Consider the following 25,727-nt stretch of genomic DNA (forward strand, 5'->3'; position numbering starts at 1 on the left):
AACTTTTGGTAAATTATAGGTTTCATTTCAAATGAATTCATGTTAGTTTATAGAGAACATGCGAAATATGATCTACCTACTGGGACAAGACGGGCTTAAATAACTAGGGCATGATGCGGATGTCCCTATCTTGCTCTACTTACCTAACTAAGGTTATCTATGCGCTTCGTTATTTCTTTACAATTTTTTTACTTATAGATGTTTTACATTTCTACTTGGCACACAAACTCGTTACTTAACATGGACAAAGCCGTTAAAGAGAACAAGAAGAAATATTATAAAATAAAAAAGGTATTAGCAAAAAATCTAGTAGCAGCTACTATTTAAGTAAAACATCTTTATCAAGAGACTCGTGTTTCTATACCTTTTATACTTATAGTATAAAACTTTTCACTTTACTTTTTACTTTTTCGTTCATCTCTACGTGTATTAAGAAATACTGTTTAGTCTTGCGTCTGTAATATGTTCCAATCGTAAAATAAATATCATTTTGTTTCTGAGTGACTTATTTTATCCCTATGCAGTTGCATTTAACCCGTCTGAAAAGATCACTGTTTAAAAACAGGAAGTTTATTGAAGTTTTCAATTCTCGTGGCCTCTGTTACCGATTACTCGAATATGAAAGCTGAATACGTATTGATTTTAGAAATGCTTCTAAATATGCTAAATGATCAAGAAATTTCATTTTACTTACACTTCTCCTTAGCGTCCTCGCACTCCGCTACACTCTCGCAGAAATTAGTAAAACATTCCGGAATTAACGCCGTTTCATTCATGGAGTCTACCTTGAACATGCACTCCACGCGGAAAACAGACGGATAATTTATTTAAAGATAACCTACGCATTCACGCGTCAGTCTTAAAACTTTTAGTGTTCAGTCAACTCCGGAGAATCATTACAGAGTTGATTCAGCTATTTGTCCCAGATAAATTGCAGCTCTTTGTCGAACATCAATTTTTTTAGAAACAAAGTTTTAAATCTACCATATTAAACAGAAACTAATTGAAGAGTTTGGTGCACAAAGGAGGCAGATTCGGTTTTGACACATTTCTTGTTAAATATGTAATTTTTCTTTTAATAACATGATCTTTCATATGGTATGAAATTATGATGATGATGATTATGATGACGACGACGACGACGACGACGACGACGACGATGACGACGATGACGACGATTATTATTATTATTATTATTATTATTATATATAAACATATTTATTATTGCTACTATTATTATTATTATTCTCTTTTGATTATTTCAAAATAATTTCACACCATAAATTATACTTCATTCAAACATTATACTAAATGTTGACATTATAATAAAATATGCTGTCCTTTGAAATTTCATTCCTTCAGTTGATATTTACTATTTTTTATCGATTTTGAGGCGAAAAGGTGGCAACTCCAATATTCAAGTTGTATTTATTGGAACAATAAAACAGATACCAGATTCCATGTTAAATATAACAGTTCATTAAAGCAAATGTAAGTTGACCAGAAACTTACAGCACATTAGAAGCAATACCTACTGTTTCAATTTTCTTTATAAGTATTATAATTTCGCTATATGAAATATATCTAACACCAGAATTTCATAAAACATTATTACTTTCATTACATCTCTCCCAGCGAAGTATCCTCCAAACTCACAAACATCCACATATTAATCCCAATACAAATTTCCCCAAGCTTTGCCAAGCTTAATATAATTGATTCCAGTTGACACTGAGCCATAAATATTAAACACAAGTTTCCGACTAGCAGGTGTGTCATACGTGTGAGACACGGTGTTCAAAGCGTTAAATAATATGTTTCTGGAGTTTACGATTCGTCGAAACGATTGAAGTAGATTTCCTGTGGTAACACGGTTGAACAAGATCAAGGGCAAAAGAGAGGGGGGGTGAGAGACTGAGAGAGAGAGAGAGAGAGAGAGAGAGAGAGAGAGAGAGAGAGAGAGAGAGAGAGAGAGAGAGAGAGAGAGAGAGAGAGAGAGAGAGAGAGAGAGAGAGCAGGAGGGGGAGATCATAAAATCAATCCGGAATCCGGCGAACGCTGATCTGGCTACGCGAGAAAAGACAACAATCGATATTCCGTAAAACCGCTACGTAAGCGTAGGTTTACGTTTTAGTCGTCGCATCGCCGGCAGAGACGATAAATCACGGCCGATTAAACCGTTTTCAACAGCGGTGGTCGTTTCTGTGGATCGTTCACCGATCTTAATGGTTGTTTTCCGGTTTCGCAACCGTAAGCCGGAGTTAATCTTAGCTATTTTACAGTTCCTGCGATTTACAGTTCGTCGGTCGGCTATGTACAGGTGCAATTGAATGGGATTTCGCCGATTGCCGGTCTCCCGATATTTTGTGGTCGCTGAAAGAGATGTTGCATCTCGGCGACGCTTCGTCCGCTTTCAATTTCCGTGGGAACGGCCGCCCAAAAAATTCAATGGACAAATTGTTTCAAAGACGACGGGAATTCTGGGATTCTCTTCGAACCTTTTCACCGGCGGATTTAACCTGTTAACTGTCGAATTTAGTTTAAAAAATCTCTCGTTTAGCGCACATTAAAATCAGAAAATGAAGTGTGTCCTCGCCAAATGCACCTAGGATATATTTTAATGAAAAACCGAAGCAAAACAAAGGAGAATTAGACGTTTGTCTGAAAAAATAAAGAATTCATCGTTGAAAGAATTAGTATCACTTCAAGCTTTAAGATGACGTGCATGCTCGTCAAACACAGTTAACTGCTTAATGGTCGGGACGGAAAATACGTTGATGTTTCGTGAATGTATTTAGAAACAAAGAAATGATTGAATTTCTTTGATATTCGTGTTAATCCACTTGGAATATGAAATTATGAGAAAGCGTACCTTTGTTATCAAGTACAAATATATTATACTTGATGAACTTATATTATGTATACAGGGTGTTAATTTTAACTTGAGCAGCTAAATTATTTTCGCTATTATTGAAAATAAGAAAAAATGACTAAATAGGATGTATATGGTTTTAAGGCGTGCATCTGATGGTGATAAAAGAATCCTGTGGAGGTCAGTTTATTTAGTTATTTTTTCTTACTTACAACCTGTATATAACTATACATTCGTACTATAGAATAGTATTATAGAATATATATATAATATATACATAATATGAACACTCTGTATATGTTATCTGTAATTCGTTTCCATTTCTATATCTCCATTTCGTAAAAATAGTATGAATCCCTTAAACGTTATTGACGGTCTATTTACAACAAACTAATTGCAAATAGTTGGTATTGTATATAAATGTTTACGATTATTTTAATGCGCTGAAACTATTTATTGTCAAGAACACTGCAAGTAATATTTCGGGTTCCTTTGCCTTTCCCCTGCGTACTAAGTACAGGGAGTGCTTGCCGTGACATTTGCTCGTACACGGTATAATTTAGTACTCGTCATGGTAATTGATATTGATTACGTACAATTAGCGTCCCTAATTAAAATATGAATATTAATGTCTTACTCACTGTTCGTATCACCATGCATAATGTTGAAGTGTCAGCATTATTCTACCGCAGTTTGTAACTTGACGCAGAACACTGTATTATTTTAATGGTAATTATGGGTTCAACGAGAATTGACCACTGCAAACCGCAAACTAATCGATTAAATAATTCTCCTGGACGACATTGATATTCTACAAATGTTACAACGTATCGATCCAACGTGCGAGAGTAGAATCGCATACTCGAAACATTAATGAAACAAATCTTTCAGTTCGCATTTTGTCCATTTTATTTTCGTTTCATTCACATTCTGTTTTGTTTCTTTTCCGATAATTTCGAGATTACTGTAATGATTATTTGTAATTTCTCGATAATAGACTGAATACATACGATGGTTCAGAATTAGTATATTATAAGCAAGGTGTTCCATCAAAAGAGATCATTTTTTCCTCCGCGCCTTAAAATTTTAATCATATCGCGTGATAATTCATGAACACCAAGAGTCTTTATCGATAAGTTTAATATTCGTAAGATTAAATTGATTGCTTGAAGGCTAGATTATATTTACGTTAATCGTTCATTTAATCATTCCGTTGTTTAAAACAAGCGATTAGATGGTTTATTCGTGCGTTAATATTTTCTGTAATTTCAAAAAGTAACATTTAAGACTATGTTACTTCATATTTCTCTAATTTCTAATAACAATCTTAAATTACTTATTTAAAGTAATTTTAATTAACAAATATTGTAAAAACTTTACAGAAATAGGTCTGCTTATGAAATATCCTTAAAAACATAAATAAATGAAAATAATAATGTGTACTCATTGGTATATACTCAGCAGTGATAAAGAAAAAAAATTATAATACATATCAACAAATATTGACTCCTTCAATAAATATAAGGCGTATAGTTATCAAAGTAAAATAATGTGCTTTTTGTACCAGTATTTAATTTCGTGTAACACGAACTCGCATGACACGGTAATTCTTAGGTATATACACAACTACTATGTGATACGATCGTTGTCTCTATGTTTTATATTTCGACAGGAAACAATATATTTTCAACAATACCCGATGAATATTATTGTAGAATACCTAATACATATACAAGTTCGTTATACAGCACATTGGATACAATTTACTGCCGACAAATACAGCTATGCATCCATAAAACATAATGGTGGCATCTCCGTGTTCAACAGTTTGTTTTACATGTCGTGGTGGAAATGATTCTCCTACTTCACCACTAAGCCTGACTAAGTAAGTCATTATGAAATAAGTATTATTAAGTAATGTATCCAAACGTTGGTGGTCACTAATGACTTTACTCTTAATGTGACCACCTTAAAATAAAGTCAAATAAAAAGAAACCATTATAAGTCTCTGTTCTTGAAACACTAGTTTTTGCAATCTGTATAAACAATCATGTAGTCTTCTAGGAACGATAGAATAAATGTCCGTAAATCTAGTGTTGGTTTCGTCATACCTAATAATCTACTTCTAATAAAAAATTATCTACCTACTATATTCCTTTGCAAAAGCTGCACACTGTTCACTGTTCTTTTACAGTGCACCTTTTGATAGCCTTAAAGTTGCTGTATCTTTGTGATAACTTTAGAATTCATTAATTAACAGAGTAACGATTCTTCTTTAAATATCAGTTTTTTTTTAGAAATCTTGTACTTTCCTGTTCTATTAACAACTGCGAACTATTGCACATGACAAGAGCGGATTGTCGTGCAACTTTGCACGATTGTGTCATTTTTGAACTTTGAATATCGAGTTATTCCTGTTCGAGACTCTTTTTAGATTACATTTCACCAATACAAGTAAAATTCAATTTGCATTAATTTAAAAATACTACGTTTCACTCATAATTATTTAATCTCCGTGGAAAATTTATTTGTACAATGAATATGTTATTTTTCCTCCTACTGAAAAATTGTCAACAATCAAGTAACTCTTGCGACCTTATAAATGACAAAACATACTGGAAAAATATTGACATAAATTTTATATCTTACATTTAATTTTGATCATTAATATATTAATATATTTTATTTTTCAAGTTTTATGTACCATGTAGAATGAAATTTTCAAGGAAATCTTTTTTTTTTTAATTCTCTGCTTCATATATACTTACATCAACGTAATTATTCGTGGGAAAAAAGGAATATAAAAAATCAGTGGAACGAAATTTTTCTACACAGAGATGATTCAAAGATTCGGAGGTTACCTTCCACTTTTTAAATAGAACCACATGTTTATTCTGTATAGCACGATTATAGTACGTTTATTCTGAATACAACCATCTCCGGTCTTAATGATTAAGCTCTGGTGGTTGTTTGTAGGAAGAACATAATTATGAGAATAAGACTAATGTTAGCTTTATCTAGCAGTACCAGCGTAAAAATCAAATGTGAATTGTTAAAAACTACTCCAGTACTATTTTACTTCTTAAAACCACTGCACCTTGTTCTAATTTAATTAATTCCATTTATATTCTTTTAGTATTATTTCTGAACCCGATGAAATACCATTCGGTGCGTTCCATAATTTTAAGGCGTCATTACCCTATCGATTTTTTCTTTGAAATATTTCATATTGACAAGTGTACGTATAATTTTGCGATTAGATTGCATTTCGAAGATTATCGGCTGGCAATAAATTAAAGCGTCCCTGCGAAGACTTGCAGTGGAACGAAGAAAGGTTACAGGATACAATCCCGGATTACGTAATCGCATCAGTACGCGTGCCGTATGCATTAATTATGTTCGGTAAATCCTTCGGATTACAGAGGCTCTTTTGTACACGAGGCAGCATGGTTAAGGAATGCCATGTTGAACACAAATCAGTGTTTAGTAATAGCTGGAACGATCCTTTGAAGATTGGCTGTGAACCAAATTTTCATGGACGGTCACGAACAGATATGACCAGCATTGAATTTATTATTCTATTCGTGACAGTTTGATATATGGTTTCGTGATCAAATTAAACCGATGCACAAGTCGTTTCGTAAGCAACGGGAAATATTGATATTGCAAACGCACGCCCCCAAAAATAAGTACCTACTAAATGATCGGCGCGAAAATGCTTCTGTTGTTTCTATATAACTATTTTAATCATATACAAACGCACTGTGCCCGTGTGTTTGAAACGATGTCGAGTTTAAATTAATATTGTCAATCGTCCTATTCTCTTCCTTCAACCGGTACGCGTTACAATTTTCCCTTTTTGATTCTTTGTGGTTCTGCACTGCGTATCAAAAGTTTACGCACCCTATTTTTTTTTAACAAAAACATACCCTTTGATGAATCTCCGATTGATTTCTTTTATCGTGTGTTTAAAATACCTTGAAAAATTATGATCACCGCTACGACCATTTGTATGTCCAACTAGAACAAACATATACGTATGTATAAGCAGTGGAAAATCTATACGTTAGTATATTTTAAAGCGATAACTGCCCGTCGCTCCCCCGTTTGTACAAATTCATGTTCGTACAGCGTAAACAACGATGAAGTTACGGGGAATCTCAAAATATTTAAAAGTCAACGCACACTGTTTGTTACAATGTTTTTCAATCAACTAGATGTAACTAAACGATATTGATAATTAAATGAAGTAATTTAAACCGAGTATGAACGAATGCTCCACAACCATTGTCACTTCATCTGCCATACGCTCTTCACACGTTCAGCATTTGTTTATAAAAACGAGCGACCGTTCCTTAAGCATTCCGACACGTTCGACGACTTTACCAAGCATGGGCGAATGCTCGTTTAACACGTTGACTCCCACGAAACCTTCAGCGTTTTATGTATCACTCATTCTTTTGTAGCAAAGGTAAAAAGAACCAATTATTAACCATCTGCACTTTGTGGGCTCCACTACAACTCCATTTATAGCAAAATTAACTACAAGTTATTAAATTACATAAGAATGTACATATATATTACACATTTTCATAGTAATAGTATGCATATTAATATACATAATATTCTATTATTGAGAGTTTATTGTTCAAGCAGTGAAATTTTTTTTCTATATTCTCCAGGCACGGACTCCATTGAAAATGTCAGGAGTTTACTGTAAACTCTTGTGTACCTATCGCCTACCACTACAGTAACAGATTTTAAAGCAAAAATTGTTGAAATTTAACGAATGAGTGAATTCTATAATAAAAACAAGGGGGGGAAACAGAAGTTATTATTAAATTACATTTTGGATTTCTGTTTCCCCGATACCGCGAAAAATTTTGAAAACCATGGGTGGCCCTAAACTTTTGTCCGAGACTATATATACAAGTTATTAGTAGAATTTTAGAAGGAACTTTGAAAGTGCAAGATTACACGGAATCCATTCGGTACTAAAGAATATATAAAATATTGAAATTCTAGGGTTTTTCATAATATTCTTTAAGAGAAAGCATTTCCCATCGTAACTCTGTCTTTTTTTTAACTGTGTTCCTTAAGATTCGATTGTGCTTAAAAATCAGGAAGATAAGAATCTATATGAAAAAGTAACTAAAAAATCTAGTGTGACAGTTTTTTTATATGAAACCAAGTTCCTGCATATTATTCAGATTAAAATTAGACATGCTGAGCATGTATTTGCGTTTAAAGTAGATTCAGTAGACAAGAAACAGGCGCATTAGCCTTATTTACTGGCCTATTCAGTGGCACATATTTCAGAAGGAAATTCAAGGTCTACTTTTTCGGTGCTGGCTACGAAAAAATATTCTTCTGCAGTTTTTACTTCACATAGAACTTGGCTAACGTGTCTATTCTGTTTATCTTGCAGCCACTTTAAGCAAAAATATGTGTGTAACATGCCAAGTTTTAACATCAGTTTACTTAAAAATAAATCTTTCTATGAAAACATGGCATGGTACAATTTTTACTCATTGTTTCAGGTAAATTCACTTTTTTAAAAATTTGTATTATCGAAACGAAATCAAATTTTAAGTACATGTTTAACACGTTCAATTCCATGAGGGTCATCGACGACCAAATCAAATTACTATAATTCACTCGATTAAATAACGATTATTTGAAAACTTTTCTATGTTACAAATAACGCTATCTATTACAGTGACATTCGATAAAACAAACGTGCAACAACAATGATGCAATTCAAGTAAATAATTTGATATTATATTTTGGTACTTATGCATTATAAGAACTACCTACATTTTTAAGAAATAAAATATTAATAATGTGTTAGAATATTAAATAAATACTAACAAAGGTAGTCCGTACAATATGTAAGTACCTATATCTTCTTCATTTTGTATATTTTGCTCTGTGAAATCGTCCAGCATTCAACGTGTAAAAATTTAATTCAGAATCTATACATGTAATAGGATCTTTATTTTTATATTATTTATTTATCCATTTATTAATAAAGAGTGTGAGATGTGTAAATACACGAAGCTTGTACTCGCGTAGACAAGAAAAGTGTTTACGTTGTTTATGCTTTCCGGAACGTAAACAATTGTTGACACACTATAGAATGACCCAGCTATTGTTATGCGAGAATTAAACAATGTACTAAATTTTTGTTACTAACGGGGATTAATGCATATGTAAATAATTCCTCCACTGTGGACTGTTGTATACACATAAACGTAATCGCGGAGAATTATTTGATTTGAATCGAATTACGCGTCTAAAATGGTAATTCGCCATGAGGAAAATATTAACCACACGCTCATTGTAAAAGAGATATAAATAGCGTATAAAATCAAGTCACTCTCCGCAATGTTTTCGTCGGTCATGAAAAAACTCTCCATTAGTAGCAAAAATGAGGATAAAAACTGTTTAGCAGAACATGTATGCTTTGATAAATCAAGTAGGAAGAAATATGGTGTAAATCAACAGTCCGGGTTAGTAAATAAAGTTTTCTCAATTGATTCTTAATTACAATGGTATATAGGTAATGCTTCGGAACTGTTTTTCTAAAAAAGCCATTGGAAATTCAGTTGAAATAATTGATAAAAACATTTCTGTTTATTTCAATCAGTGATTCTTGGAAAATTTACTTTTCCTTTGATTGTGTCTTTATTATTTACTGAAAAAGAATTAGAAAAACAACATACATATATCTATTATTTTAGGAAAGTGATGCAACACACGTAATGATTTTGAATATTTTTAAGTAGATGTATTATGAAACTCAGTTACTTTTATCAGATTTAGTTTCGTTACAAACGTTCATAAGTATCAAAAGAGAACACACAAAACATTAATATTAACAAAATATTAATTTTTTGCCTAGTTTCTTCACTATTCTTAATCGTTTAACTGGAATACATATTTTTTTGTTCTTAATCGTGGTTTTCTAGTTCTCACTATTTTATGCGGGTGATGATTCTGATAACATCATTTGTATTATAAACTTGTCTTTCATATGATCTGCAACATAAAATAATTAAAATATCATATTTAAGATACAAATAATAATGATATTAAATATTTATTTGAAAACATATTTATTTTGAATGATTGCATTCAGAAACATTGTTGTACAATATTTGCAATGCACGGGATATATCCACGGCACAACTATCTTAGCAAGCTGCTTGCCATTTAGAAAGTCCACAATATTAACAACATAATGCAGTCGCATGGACATCGCATAACAGGACAAAGCAATTGGAAATTCTGTTTGTCGTCCCTGTACACGAGAAGATGGCTTAAGGGATACGGTACGCGAGATCTGGAATTAGGGATAGAGGAACGAACAGAATGTTCAGACACGCCTCTTCTGAATATTAATCACTTTTTACATTGTTACAGAAGGTTAATCGTTTGTACACAACACTCTAAATTGATCCCTTGTGTTCTACATCACGTTGTTTCTATTGTTTTGCCACGTTTATTATAGATACGTTAAGTCTATTCAAATAACATATAGTAAACATCTATATTATGTACAATTGTTAGAGATATATGTACAACTTAAAAGTGAAATTTCATTTACATTCACATAAAAAAAACCGTTATATTTGATCCATAATGGTGTATTTAATAAAATTGTACTTTAAAGAACCTTCAGGGTGTAAAGGGTTAATTAAAATAGTTTATTACTGTATGTCATTCAAATTTCTATTCGCTACTTCTTATTTTTTGTTCCTTGGGAAATACACTTCACTTCAGTATCTTGATTCTGTTGTTTTAATACCATTATTCGATTCCAAGATGCAATCATCTTATCCTAATGATTTCACTTATGATTGTATTCTAATTTCAACAGGAACAATGTTACAGATCGTCCCAGTCGTTAGATACACCCTGTACACATATACCTACTAAAAATATACACGTATGAAAATCTACGATTTTCCTTTTACACGGAAACCTAACAAATCTGTTTTCGATGGGTTCGATTCCACTGTAAACGTTTTTACACGATTTGATATCGTTCACCAGGGAAAAGAAACGTAGTCGCTTTCTTCGACTCGCGCTTCTCGAGTCTGTTTCTGTCAACTTCCATTTCCCTTTGTGAAAAGCACACGACAAAGTATTCCGGTCAGCCGAAGTTTTCACGTGTTTCCGTTATTGCATCCAACGAACGGCAGAACTGTATAGCGGAAAAGAAAACGGCAGAGTGATCGAGCCGCACGACCGACACGGAGAACGCAAAGCCGGCGCTTGTAAAGCGACTGTGAAAGCCGCTGGAAAACCGATAATGAATTTTTGAGTTTCGTGTTCCCAGCTCACTTTCTTCCGAATATTGAACTGGAATTTTGGAAAAGATTCTACGTTTGTGCCTTCACCGTTAGAACGTCGCTCGAGGCTAATGTAAGGCTCTTCATTTTTGTTCTCGCACATCTGTATAATGTGCTATGATGCAAATATTAACTTGTTAACTGTGGAATATAGATTGAAAGATCCCTCATTGCACGCGCAATAAAATCGAACAATAAAGTGTATACTTGTCAAAGGCAGGACAAATGTACCTATGATACAATCTAGCGATAAACTAAAGCAAAACGAAGAAGAATTACATGTTCATTTTAAAAAATAAATAATTCATCGTTGAAAAAATTAGTAGCATTTTCCGTTTTAACACTAGAACTGCCAGATAGGTCAGAATAACCCATTCTTGATTTCTTCTTTTATAATTACTGGAAAGGTACAAATGCCTCTCTGAGGAATCGTTAAAGAAGCTGATTCAGTGATGCCTACACTGGAATGTAACGCAATTGAAATCTTAATGAAGAGAGAATTATATGTTTTATAATGAAATTTGGAAAAGTTAGTTTAAGTTCTTGGTAGTTCTAGTGTTGAAACGATGTGCATCCTCGTCGAACGCCGTTAACTGGTTAAATTTCAAAAATTGATGAAATTTAAGTGCAGTGTTTAACTCTTTAGTTATTATTGGCTTATACCGGTGTTAATATTATTTCGGTTTTAACTTCCAGGCTTCATACCGGTATTAACACTAAATATACCGCGACCGGTCCAATAACCAGAATTAACCCTTAACTAACCAATGCCGTCATATAACCTGCATTGTACTTTTACTTACTGGATTAAATGCCGCGTATATGACGACAAAAATCATTTTATTATTTTTCTCACTGTCATTGTTGTAATATTTACAATTAACACGTTCAGTATTGTGCTAGGTCACTCCTGTGAAATTGTTTTCGCTTGTTATCTATGTTACGGTATTTTTTGGCGATAAGTCAACTTGAAATGCTTCCGGTCCGTTAAGGATTAAAGTTTGATTTAAAATTCTGCGTTTTCTTTCAACCATTTATCTCTACCGATTTTTGTGTTGTCGAATTAATAAATTTTTCAACTTTTGTCTTCCGTTTTGCTAATGTGTCCACTAAGAAAAATTGATCGTATAACTTGTTTACCTTTATTGTATAACCAATTATTTGATTGGTTACGGTAAAAATAGTTTATACAAAGTGCCTGTACATCTAGTGTTAACACATTGTTGACCGGTCATGAGTTAACTTATGTTTCCGCTTGTGTTAGCCATTTGAAACGCAGGGCAATATAGAATATCGCAAAAGCAAAATATTCGAAGTTATATGAAAGATATATCCACAGTTTCGTTTCAATTGATTCTGCATAAATAAAGTATATTCAAGCTTATTTCGATTGTTTCACTTTCATTTCTAATTACGGAATAATAACCAGTGACGTGGGATAGCTTCCATGTAAAATTGCTGGTCAACAAAGTGTTAAGTCCCTGGTTGCAAGTAGATATCGAAGAGTTACCGAAAAGGTAAGGTTTCGCAACGATATTAGAGTTATTTCATGGCTACGTAGCCTCAGTGACCATGCATTTTGGCAAGTTTTGAGAAACCTTCGACCTAATGAGCAGGCTTCCTGTCACCTTCGCGAAGATACCTTGGCCATTTCGTAGGCGTATCGCGATGCTGGTAACTGTCTCCGTATCAGAGCGGTACCTGGGGAACCTCGGAGAATGGATGCGAATCCAGGTCGCCCCATTTTGTAATTGGCAATCGGCCTGATCCGCTAGTGAAAAGTCTGCCAGCGAGTTTCAGTTGTCGAACGCTGCCAGGTCGATCCATCGGTTGTCGGGTCGCGTTTGCCCAGACTTTGCACAATTCCCTGTTCATTCCCGTCCCTTCCTTTTTTTTTGTTCCCCTCCCCTTGTCCGATCTTTTTGCTCATTTCCCATTGTCCGGGCACATTCAGCCCCGCGTTCATGAATGCCCGAACAATTTTCTCTTCGTTTACGATTCATCAATGTCTATCTGAGCGAAGCAAATTTCAGTCAAAACGCGACATTGATTTGCGCACGGACACTGTTCGAAGTTTTCGATTCCGCGGATGATAGGGACGAAATGAAGATTTAACGACGTGTGCGTATGGCCCTTTGAAATGATGACCATCGGAACATCACTTTTGGAGGCCTATAAGTTAGTTAATGCACCGTATCAATATGCTGTACAAAAAACTTTTATACGAGATGGCTGCGTAGCGAAATGACGAATTAATACAATTCTACAGAGAAAAGCACATCGAGCTACATAAACAGTAAAGTTGACTGCGTAAATAGTTAAGAAAACAAGGTTAATGCACCCTCAAGCGACGTATAAGGTTTCATACAAGGTTTCATATAATGTTTCTAGATGACTTGCAGAATCAACGCGAATGCTTACTTTTTAGTGTGTAGAATTGTAACAGTTCGATTTTCGTGACTTACATATATTATGTAAAAGTGTCGTCAACATAAAAGAATTATTAATATATAATTGTGGCACACAAATGCGCGCACGTCTATTGTTTCCGCACATATACATGGCTAACGTCGCATACACATTCAACAGTTTTCTAAATACAAATTACACGGAAACATTCCTTTTACTTCAAGATTCGAGATTTTAAATGCAAGATAAAGGTCTTATTATCACTAGATTTGTAGTCACCAGTTGTAGATATATTTTATTGTAGATATTGTTTTCGAAAAAATGGATATTTTCTATACAGACTAATATATCGTGAAGGAAATGAATTGTAATATTTATTTTAATATATAATTCTACTAAAATTATTTTACAGAAACGTTCTCTGTCGTTTGATTTAACAACCCGCACGAACATTTTTCGGTGCCTGTACAATACATTACTACTTTTCTTTCCGAAAAGCCTGTTCACTACAGAAAGTAGGAAAGATAGAAATGAGTTGCTAATAGGATCGCTAAAGCGTGACGCTGAGGAGATAACACTGCACATTAGTTCCATTGCCTTGAAGAAATTCAAGACTTCCAATTACCCGACATCTTGACCTGAAGTCTTAAAATAAAAAAGTAGAAACCTGTTTCACTTTTTACTCTTTATTTCCCTTAAAAAAAAAGCACACTCGACACTGTATTCCATTTTATTGAATTATAAAGAATTGAAAATTGTACAATAATAAAATTTCACTGAGAATTTCTTTTATTGTTGCAGAGGAGGACTGCGGAGATAACGGTGGATAATGAGGAACAGAATGCGGTGTTCATCCGTATTTCCGGTGAGTTCGTCACACATCATATTGAGAACTGAATGAAACTTTTACGAGAAATTAATACTGTCTTCCATAGTTGTTGTTTAGTTTGTCGAGGAATATTCAGATTCCGAATATACCCAAGAAATAAAATACGTAAGGTACTGATACCGATAAATTTATCAAATTGCCGGCTTCTAGGAAACACATTCTTTCAAACAAAGTACAGTAGATAATTACGATTTCTCCATTAATACAATGAACTATATAATCGTCATACAATGAATATGATTGTAATCTGCTCGTTGGTATTTAGTTTTATTAAAAGATCAAACATTTGTTTAATTCCTAATGACTTATTTATATAGAGATTCGCAGTGTTCGGCCAATTCATGAGAAAGAACAATAACATTAGATAATATCGATAAACATAATATGCTTTCAGAAAATTTCAATTTGCATCCTCAGCGTTTATGTAAAGGTATATACAAGAATCATAAAAATTGGTTTTAGAATTCATTAGCATTTCTGTTTTTATACAATATAGAAATTACAAAGTAAAATCGTATTATCGTTTCCCTGAAAACAATCAATACACATCAAACGACTTTTTCTCCAAAGAATACCTATGAAAAATAAATGTGTCGTGTAAATAGATCGTGAGATCTGAATGAACGCTGTTTTAGAGAATGAAGTGCGTCTACGGCGTTTCTTCTCGACTGAAACAATTCCGGTAATCCCTTGTTGAAATAAAAGAAAATGGATTAATGCATATCGGCATTTGCTCTGCAAAGAATAAAATTTAAATGGTCGGCAACTGGGCTATAACGGTATCGTTATTCAAGACCTGCGAGCCAACAATAAACGCGAGTCAAGCCTTTTACTGTAATAAAATCTAGTCAAGTATTTCTCCTTTAATTAACGTCCCGAATGATGAACAAAATAAACGTAATTACGTGGACCATTCTTTCCTGTAAAGTAAATCTGTTTGCAATTTACAACACTCGCGAATCGCGTACGATCGTTTGTGTACAAAGTATTATTGGTGTACTAAATATTTGTTACTTCTTTTAAATACTGTTCTATTCGTCTTTGGCTATACATATTCGGGTAAAATTTACATGATAAACGGTAATAATGATTACACAATAAAAATACAATATTGTATATAGAAAAATATTTAAATATAACCTTCCTTTTATCGTTCTTGGTTGCACACAACCCCTTTTCATTGAAAATTCCTCTCCCCTTCTACCCTCGAATACGAGCATTAGATCCAACCTCATTACTCTGCAAGTTTTCTTGCTATCGGAATTTTATTATAGTATATTTAATAAGCTCCGTTGAATTTTAAAGAACTTGACGTACAGTCGAAAAACCGATGACCAATTAATAGTGAAACAAGAGTCCCTGAGAACGTACAACTAGAACGTTTTACATAATCGACTCTAACTGGTATACACACATCGCGAACACGATTATTGATGGATTCAACGTTTGAACAGTAAAATCGGTTGTCAAGTCAAATTTAGCACGTGAATTAACGTCGGAACGGATTGACATATTCGAAGAAAGTAATCAAAATGAATGAACAATCAAGGACAGTGCGATTGCGCCGTTGCTTGTCCCGTCTGATTCGATTAGGGAAAGCGCACGGCGTAGAAAGCGGAATGATAATCGCGGAAAACGGTGTGTTTTCCACGGCATCAGCGATAAACGATAAACGGACCCTCGTGTTTTCTATATATATCTTGACGAATGAAACCTTTCTATCCGATAGACTGTCAAACGCGGAGCCGTATACGTATACACGTATATTCATTGAGGAAACTTTGCATAGATTATACGCAACATTTGAAATTCACCACGATAAGGGGATACGTTTCTTTTATCGCTAAATCTTTTCACTTGGCGTCACTGAACTTTTAGAAAGAAATACATATAAACGTAGAAAAGTAGGTAGATTATAGAAATTCCTTTTCTCATGGCTATAGTTGATGATGTTATGCTTATTTACTTATTCTCGAAAGTTTCTCGAAACGAATGCATAGCTTTTTAAATTTCTATATTTAAGATTATGATGTGAACGTTTGAAATTCGCTGTTTCTGAGATAATACAGACAAATGAGAGTTTCAGTTGCCTATTCGAAAAATTAATTTATTATTGTACATTTTTAATTAACACGTCCACTTTCAGAGTCCTAGCTTCGAACTCGTTCTGAGTGGTGATTGACGTGTCATAAACCTTCAGATGCTATACAACAGTCAAATGTGTCCGTTGAGTGCACACCACTCGTAGGCTCATTAACGTTGCAATTCACTTCATACCGCGTTTCAACCAGACAATAGTGCAACTTTGTAAAAAATTGCGAATTGTTATTTGTCAAATATTCCACTAATGTGAGTATGTTTGTATGATGAATGTTTCAATTGCAGAAGGCCATCTTTATTTTTAACCTATTCGCGTGGCATTCGTTTTATATATATTATCCTGTTTCCCCTCTGATGAACTTTTATATACAGAATAGAGCAAATACAGGGTGTAACACGTGGAACCCACTTCGAGAGTGAATAGAGCGCACAAAAGCAATTAAAAAAGTTCGTATGAACACAAGTTCTATCTGACCTTGGTCGAAAATTATAACCATTTTTCTGTGTCCGATTTTACTTGAAACACTGAAATTTCTGAAAAAGCACGCACGCTGCAACAAAATGTTTCTCAGGCAAACGTTGTGTCGTTGCGAGAGACACGTGCTGTGCTTTTACATATTTAACTTTAAGATGACCTTGAAATGCCTTGCGAAGGCTATATTAATATTTTTAAATGGAACCCCGTATTTTTTATTATATATTTTGATTTTACATATTATATATTATATATTAAATATTACATTTATTTTGATATGTAATAGAAAATACTTTATTTTATATTTCTATATATAATAAAAAATATTTTATTTCATATTGGGTACCGCTACCATCTATGTTTGTATAAAAAGGCTGTAAAGTTCAGTATACAGCAATATTGAATGCAATGTTACATATCTTGTAACGCACCACGAGTCAAACTCGTTATTCTCAACGAAGGAGTTAATAATATGGTAATCCTCGTTTGGCATACTTCAATGACTTCCAAGGAGGAAATGAAAACAATTTTTTTTCAAAGCCGCGGTACTTTTTACAGGAAAGCACTCTGCAAAATCTTCCTTTTTTGCTACACATTGCAGTGTATAAAAAACGCGTTCGGTATGCGCATATAATGACCAACGCATTACGTTCAACGCGAAAAAAATGATTCACCTCTCGTACAATGTTAGAATCACTGTTCAGATTACAATATAACATGACATGCAATCTTAAGAGATAAATAAAGATAAACATTCAGACATAGTACACAGAAGCTAACACAATCAATCTAATTCATGTATTTACGTATATTATACTATGTTTTTCTTTAATTCTAACATTCAACTGTAAATACAATCAACTAGTTCAAGCAAGAAAGTAATTTTCTTTTTTTTCCTGTTATCAACCTGTTATCACTCATGCAAAGTTATCGCGACGGTACGAGGTATTCACGACGTTCGTTAGAATTATCCGTGCGTGTTCATTAATAATGTACATATATATTTTCAAATGTGAAGACTATATATTCCACGTATCATAGTTAGTGCATTTACAAATATTATGTAACTAAATATTGATTGCAACCAGAATTAACCGGAGTAGATAATTCACTGGGAAGTTACCATAATAAACATTACTAGTAATGGAATGGCGTGACACTTTTATGTTTCCTCCATGGAAACAGATCTAATATGGCCCACTGTAAACACGGGATTCGTTCGTTCCACTTGCAATTGTACAAATTTTATGGCACAGCCATATTGCGTACCAGCACGATTACGTTGTAGGAACGCTGCAACATCACCGCACATGTTATGACTATCGTTCAAATTGTGCCCATGTTTCAACGGTCGCATCAGAATTGTAATACTCGTGTAATCAGTCGTAAATATTTGTGGGCTCTTTCAATCGTCGTGCTGCCTTCATTTGAAATAATCTTGAAACTTTTCGTGATCAGTTCTGACTATTTCCGTTAAACGAAAAGAGAACTAGAAGAAAAGTAATTAGAATAAATAATATTCGATTCTGACACTCTTTACATTTTATAACAAAATGTCTCCTGCAAACGAATTTTCTTTTCGGAAGACACACTTGTACTTACATACATCTTCTACACAGCAATGCAATATGCTCAAGTAAATGAAGTAAGTTAATAGATACTGTAATTAACGAAAGTTTACGATGTTCTAATCTTTTTCTAATTGCAACAATTGAATGATTGTATTTTTAATGCTGTTTAATGGCCACTTTTGATTACAAAATAAGACCAAAAAATAAGTTTTTAACATTTGAAGTAAAGTGACTGTTAGAAACTAATCATATAATAAAAACAACATTTTTGTTGATCATAAATAATCAAAGGGCCACGTGAGGCTTAATTATACAAATCAACAAAGAAAGGAACACGCTAAAATAATCTTATCTAATATTTATGAACTTTTAGTAGAAAGTGGTTCTTAAGGGTGAAAAACATGGTTGAATACTTTGCATGACACTGGATTTGGAAGAATGATGTAAATTGTAAAACTATTAAGTATATGTTTGAATAAGATTCTTGAAAAATCATTTATTTGAATAATAAGTAAATGTATTATGATAATCGTTTTAATCTGAAAAGAGAAATCATACCAGTCTTCCATCTTCTACTCGAGCATCCATGTACAATTAAGAGTGAGTATCGCTCGGCTGTTCTGTATGCTTCGTCACCGATTCTATCGTGGAAACCAGCCAGCCGTAAATAATTGCGCACTCTGACCTCTTGACGATGATCAACGTGTGTTCATCCTTATGGCCATCGTGGGAGCCTTAGAAGTACTGCATTGTACCATAAATTTACATCGTGTTTTCCAAAATAAAACTACTTTATGATACCATTTCATCAAAGTCCTATTAGATTTTATTTACATCTTATTTATTAGTTACTAGCTTTGACTTTTCACCGCAACATCCTGTTGCAGGATTATTCATTTCAAGTGAAAATTTTGAAACTTTCAGCTTCCATCATAAACCACACGAATATTTGCAACAACGTTAGGAATGTTAAAGGCTAGATTGAATACGAAGAACGACGAATATCACAAATGTTCACTCTCTTTTTAAGATAAGTTTACTTAAATTTCAATCTAAAATCAAAAATCTGATGATATGATCTTATAGTTTAGAAATTTTGTTCGGATAAAAGTGCCAAGGACTTGTAATACAACTTAATGTTTCAGAGAGGTACATATTATTTGCATACGATTTTATTTCAAAATTATTTAAAACGACTGATGCTCCTTTGAACTTCTTTGAAGAAATATTCTATTTTTGGAAAAATACTGCAAATTTGTGACACAATTCAACAACTGCTTTCATAATCGTGACAAACAGTTTTCAACATTGCTTCACTGGAAACGTAGGGTCGCCCTATTGATTTCTTCCGTTTAACCCAGATGCGGTTTCGCGTTTATATCAAAGGATTAGGACAGGCTTACCGCTGATAGGGTATAATATAAAGGATTCACTCTTCATCCGTATGGCTACGGTACTCTAAATCTCCGTATTATTGAAAAATAAATCAGCAATTTTTAGAAGTTCCTGAATGTACGAATATTTTCCTTCTGCATATCTAATTACTCAGCAAAGTAACTATCCACATTAATATCTTTTTTTACATTATTATAATTATTATATTGCAGATTTTATTGGAAATACAGATTTGTAAGAACCAATTCACAAAAGTAGATTGTGAATAGAAATGTTAATTTTTCATTTAAAATTATAAATCTTATAATTGTAAGAAAAATTATATATTTAAATAAAATTGTGTTTATGTATTATATAAGCATATAATTTTAAGTAAAATTTCTCATATGTTTGCGTATATTATCTGTGAATATGTAAGGTCCCACAGTCTTATCGTGTAATTATTTCTTATCGTATACAATGTGTCGTGTATAAACATACACTATTTACGTTTCTCTATTTAATTCCGAGCAAAATTATTGAATTATTCACATTGATCTCTCCCAATTTTTCATGAAACTCCAATTTCCTTCTTCTTTTTCTTCTTTCATTTTTCACTGTTTTTGCTTTTCTCTTTTTTTGGCCGCTTATTCCCTCTTCCATTTTTCACACTGTTGCCTCCGTACACTCCCCACTTACGCCTCTATTTCTTATCTTCGGCTTCCTCTTCCTTAAGCTCCAACCCTTTCTTCCCTTCAGCATTTCCACATTCCTCCTTATCGTTTCTTTCCCTCCAACTTCTCCTTAGTTTTTTTCACTCTCCCATTTCCCCCGTTATCTAGCCTTTGTCATTACTTAAGTACGTTCAAACCTTCATTCCCTCCTTTCTTTTTGCTGTCTTTTGTTTAGAGATTCCACTTCCCTTCCTTAATCACTCACAGGTGTCACTCTTTGGCCTTTACTCTATTGCTTTCACAGATGTCACTTCCACCCGACTTCTCGTCTAATCCCCCAGCTTCTTGGTAGCCATTTTTTTCTTTTTCTATCGGAGCACCTGCTCACTCCTCCACTTCTTTATCTTTATCGGTTGACTCATCTCACTTTCTAATCGTCTTCCTTCCCAATTCCTCTTTGCTTCAGCCCCTGTTTTCCTGTTTCTAACACTGCCGATAGTGTCTCTCTTTATCCACGGCTTCAGATATCAAAACTGTTCGACCAGGAATTGATTTCGAAGTACATAATTATTTGAATAAGTTGGTATTGACCCTTCGCGAATCGAAGTTCGTAGTTTTTCACTTCAGTTTGATAAAACAATCGTGCGATAATATTTAAAAAGAAAGCCGCATGTATAATCTAAAAAAATACAACTTTTTCGTGTTCATCGAATGATGACTATACTTGCTTTTAATAGTATTTCAGTACATGAAGTATCATCGTATCATAATCTAAAGCATAACATGAAATATAATGCACAGTAAGACACTTCTTAAGGATAAAACAAATTTTCGAATATATTGATAGTGTAGTACAAGAACCCATAACATTTGCTCAAATAAACCTTTAGTACGAGTGCATTTGCATGCAACCAAGAAAACACATAACTCAAAGTCTTCTAGACTCAGTCTAAAAAATGTAAACGAAATCTGTTCGAGACAGAGCCTATTTTCAATAGTATTGTTTAAACGCATCACTATTTTTGAATATACCGTTTTAAAAATATCTCGCAGCTAATCGCACAGGACTCTATCTTTAACGCTAGGTTTGCGGAACGCCTCGATTTGACACATATTGAATTTTATAGACGTTATTTAGTAAACGTTTATATAGATTTTGGTTAATATAATTACACGAATATCTATTCCAATTGTCTATTTTTAAACCATTCATTTCCAAAATGTCATTGAACGAACATGAATTTTTCTAAGAATGATGACATAATCTATACAACAAATGTCTGTAAATCTAGTGTTAAATCCGCACGCACGATTCGAGACGATACGAAGAAATTTACTATTCAATACCTGAAATAACATTTTACCTAGCACATTGCGTGCACGCATAGTGGACAGGTACCGCGTCTATAAACGTCAAGTGCACGTGCATCTGTGCGCTGATCTATGCACGCGCAGTGACAGGAGACGTATTGCAATTAATTAGCTGCGTGCATAGGGCACGCGGAAATGCATCGGCGCGTTGTAATTTTAACACAACGCGGGCTATTTTCAGCCAGTCTGATTACGATCGCCTATAAACAACAACGGTAATAATAACGGATCGTCCTCGTTGGCAATGAGTTAGGCCATCAGAACTCGAGGGATTCGTCGCTTGAATCGGTGCCGGTTTAGCAGCTTGTGCAACGATCGTGTCTAATTACGGAATTTTAAGGTCAACCACTTAAGATCGATCTCCGATGGAAATTCTAAACACGGTGAATCGCGCGACGCGTAACGCGCAACGCCGCTGAATCGCCGGTAGCGACAAGATTAATGTACGCTGCGATAGAGATATTTGTTCCTGTTGCTCAACGGAATCATATGCAAACAGAAACCGACGAGAAAAATGAATATACATGAACGCAACAATTTACTAGAACTCGTGAACCTATCGTTCAGTAGTGTTTAGTTTTGCGGGGAGACTTGTATCGTAGCATTGGCATACTGTAATGTGTGAACGTTACTGTTTGGAACTTAGGATAACGGGTTTTATAAGAAAAAGTGATATTTAATTGATATTATTTATTTATTTATTTACTTATTTATCTATTTACCTATTTATCTATTTATTTATTTGTCTAATTATTTATTGATTTGTCGCACGAGTGCCCTTTAGTAGAGAAAAGGAAGAAATATAATTGAAGTGTAATGAGCTTACAAATCCAGAATTTGACAATGTAGTACAATAGATAATAAAATAGTAAAAAATAAGTAATTAAGTTTGTGAAATTTAACCCTACAATTAGTTTTTATAGCAGAGCTTTTAAAACTATTTAAATTTCCGAAAAATATATCAATTTGATTATTAAATCTATTAGCGTCAGTATATATTCTAGACGTTGGATTAAAAAATTTAAGATCGCTTCTAAGAAAGTCAATTTTAAAAATTAGTGGCTTTCGAGTGAACCTTATATTAGCGATATTATATACATATATTATATAGTAGATATGAAATTTTGTAAGTTTACCGATATTCTAATTATTACTACTGAGAGAAACATGTATTACAGTACATATAGATGTTGTCTACGTAATTATTCTGCCTATGTGCTGCACGTCGGCAGTTATGTCTTATTAAAAGCATGTGGCGTTTCCGTGACGTTGCATTACCTATTTGCTTTGACGCGGACTATTTTCGCAGGTAAAATTCTTTAAATTTACTAACACGGGAAACTTGCCAAGTGTTAAATTCGTTTTGAATGAATAACGATTGGAAATTTTATTTATAAATTCTCCTGAGAAACGATATGTCAGGCTCTGGGAAAATTTAGCGTGGGCGGAAAAACGCCGTCGGAGTTCATTGTTAGACGAATTCGAAAAATGCATACAAATAGTATTCGTCTGATAATCCCACGGATAAAATTGCTGCAAAATTCGCTATAATTATTCTAGTTATCTAATTCTTGCCTCAAGGAACGTGTTTTCCTAATTGGGTCAACATCATCGACTTCTTCTTCATCGCGGTAAAGGAGTGCTTCTTTTATCGATAATAACTGATTCTTGCATTTTGCAGTTTATAAATAGTCATCGCAAAGACTCTTTCTTCGTCACTCGAGTCTTTATTATTATCGCTAGATTGTGGATCTCTGTGCAAACTCCAATTTTAAAGAATATAATTGGAAAAATTGGATTATCATAGAAAATGGTTTTTCTTGTGAATACTATAGAAAGCACTATGTTTTAGATATTATATAATTATATGATATGGACAATGCTAATGACAACGTAAAACGATGTAGTATAGTTTAAAATATTACTATACAAATACCAATAATACCACATGAAATATGATACCATATAATAAGCATTCAAGAAATCCATACAAATGAATAATAAGCAACTATTTTAGATAAGTAAAAGAATGAACACATTCCTATTGTAATTCATCAAAGAAATTCAAGCCGGAGTTTGATTATTGACTTAGAAGAAAGGATCCCCTTAAAACGTAAACTCGTTTGCTACTACATGTGACATATGTTTAATGCACTGATTCTTATGAGAGTCTAACGTCACACGTGTGACACATACTTCACATAAATCCACTATCGACGAAAGCTTGAGCTATATTAGCAGCCTTTCTAACCATATATGCAATATCCAATGTTTAATTTCCATACGCTTCCTAACTAATCATACAGATTTTTCTCTTAATTCAGTATTATGTAAACTGCTTTTATTTCTGATGGTGCAAGTCCAATTTAAAAGAAGTAAGACTTAAACTACTCTCATTTTCAATTTTTATATTCTATGACTTTTTATATTCTTTTTCAAAATTCATTGCTATTTTCTCCCTTTCACTTTTTCTTTGTTTTAGTTACTTACGTTAAATTAACTAAATCCTTTTAATTTATTACGGTAGTCTATCTAGAATTTTATCAAGCGGGAGATCGAATTTTATACGATCTTTTGAAATTTTTTTACACCAACCCTTGCTTGTTTGTTTCTTAATTTATGTATGTTTCCTGATTAGTTCATTTCAAAAAATCTCATCTACATTTCATTGAAAAACGTTGAATATTTCTAGTGAAATATTTTCGAGTGCAAGGGGTTGAATTATTATTATAATATTTACATTTCTATTATTACATTGTTTACATTGTATCACTCGTTATCACATTAGCACTGTCCCATTGATTCATCCTCTACCTCTGTTTCATCTCTTGCTTCCTCCGTTGTAAAAATATACAGGATGCAGCACGACGCGTGGAACAACTGGTCAGGGGGTGATTCAACATTTAAAAATAAGTCGAAACATAGGAATAAAATTCATCCGTTTAAGGCTTGGTTTTTAACCACTCTCGACCAGGTTTTTAAGTTTGTCAGCAATTATACTTATTTTTCCAAATCTACATGTAATTCTTTTTTATCTCGCTTCAGTTTTTTATTTCGCCTTAGATACATTATTTATTCTGCAAGTACTAATTTAATCTCGCATAAATTCCTGTTCGTCCTAAAAGAAATCATTTTCCAATAACTTCGTGATCTAATAAAAAAATCTAAAATTTATTAAATTTCGAAAAAAATTACATTCTCCATGTTAAGTGCAGCGAAGTAAATTTAAAGAATATAAAAAACTAAAAACTATTTAAATTAGTCAAATGATTAAACGTAAAAAATTTCAATTAATCAATTATCACAAATTACGTGCAAAATCTCGATAAACAGCGGTAAACACGAGATAACACCTACAGTTGCATAATTGTAAATACAAAACGGACAAAAAAGCACTGATCGATTATCGTCTGAATTTGCTTCGAGCGTATTTTTAACGTACGGATATTACGCTAATGCGGATCGATGGGATGCATATTCATCGTCCAAAGAAAAATTGTCCCCGACAATTATAGGTTTGCGCAATGCGAACCGCCGGCTAGAAAGCATTGTCAAGCAACATGGTTGCAACACCCTGTTGAACGTGCGCCACTTAATACGTGCATCGTGCATCTTAATAACTTCTATTGCACAAT

At 33.5% G+C, this 25,727-nt stretch overlaps 1 protein-coding gene across 21 annotated transcripts in view; it reads left to right on the forward strand.

The window, feature by feature from the left end:
• The window catches only part of LOC116428110 (uncharacterized), a 134,480-nt gene that overhangs the window by 84,712 nt on the left and 24,041 nt on the right, over nt 1–25,727 (forward strand). For all 21 annotated transcript variants that reach the window (XR_012998201.1, XR_012998202.1, XM_031979288.2 and 18 more), the window contains one exon: nt 14,440–14,503. Coding sequence is in view for 19 of the 21 variants with exons in the window: in XM_031979288.2 (XP_031835148.2) it covers nt 14,440–14,503 (64 nt within the window). In the remaining 2 variants the exon portion in view is untranslated. The remainder of the gene's footprint in view (nt 1–14,439; nt 14,504–25,727) is intronic.

The sequence above is a fragment of the Nomia melanderi genome, chromosome 3, assembly GCF_051020985.1.
Source record: "Nomia melanderi isolate GNS246 chromosome 3, iyNomMela1, whole genome shotgun sequence".
NCBI classification, from domain to species: domain Eukaryota; kingdom Metazoa; phylum Arthropoda; class Insecta; order Hymenoptera; family Halictidae; genus Nomia; species Nomia melanderi.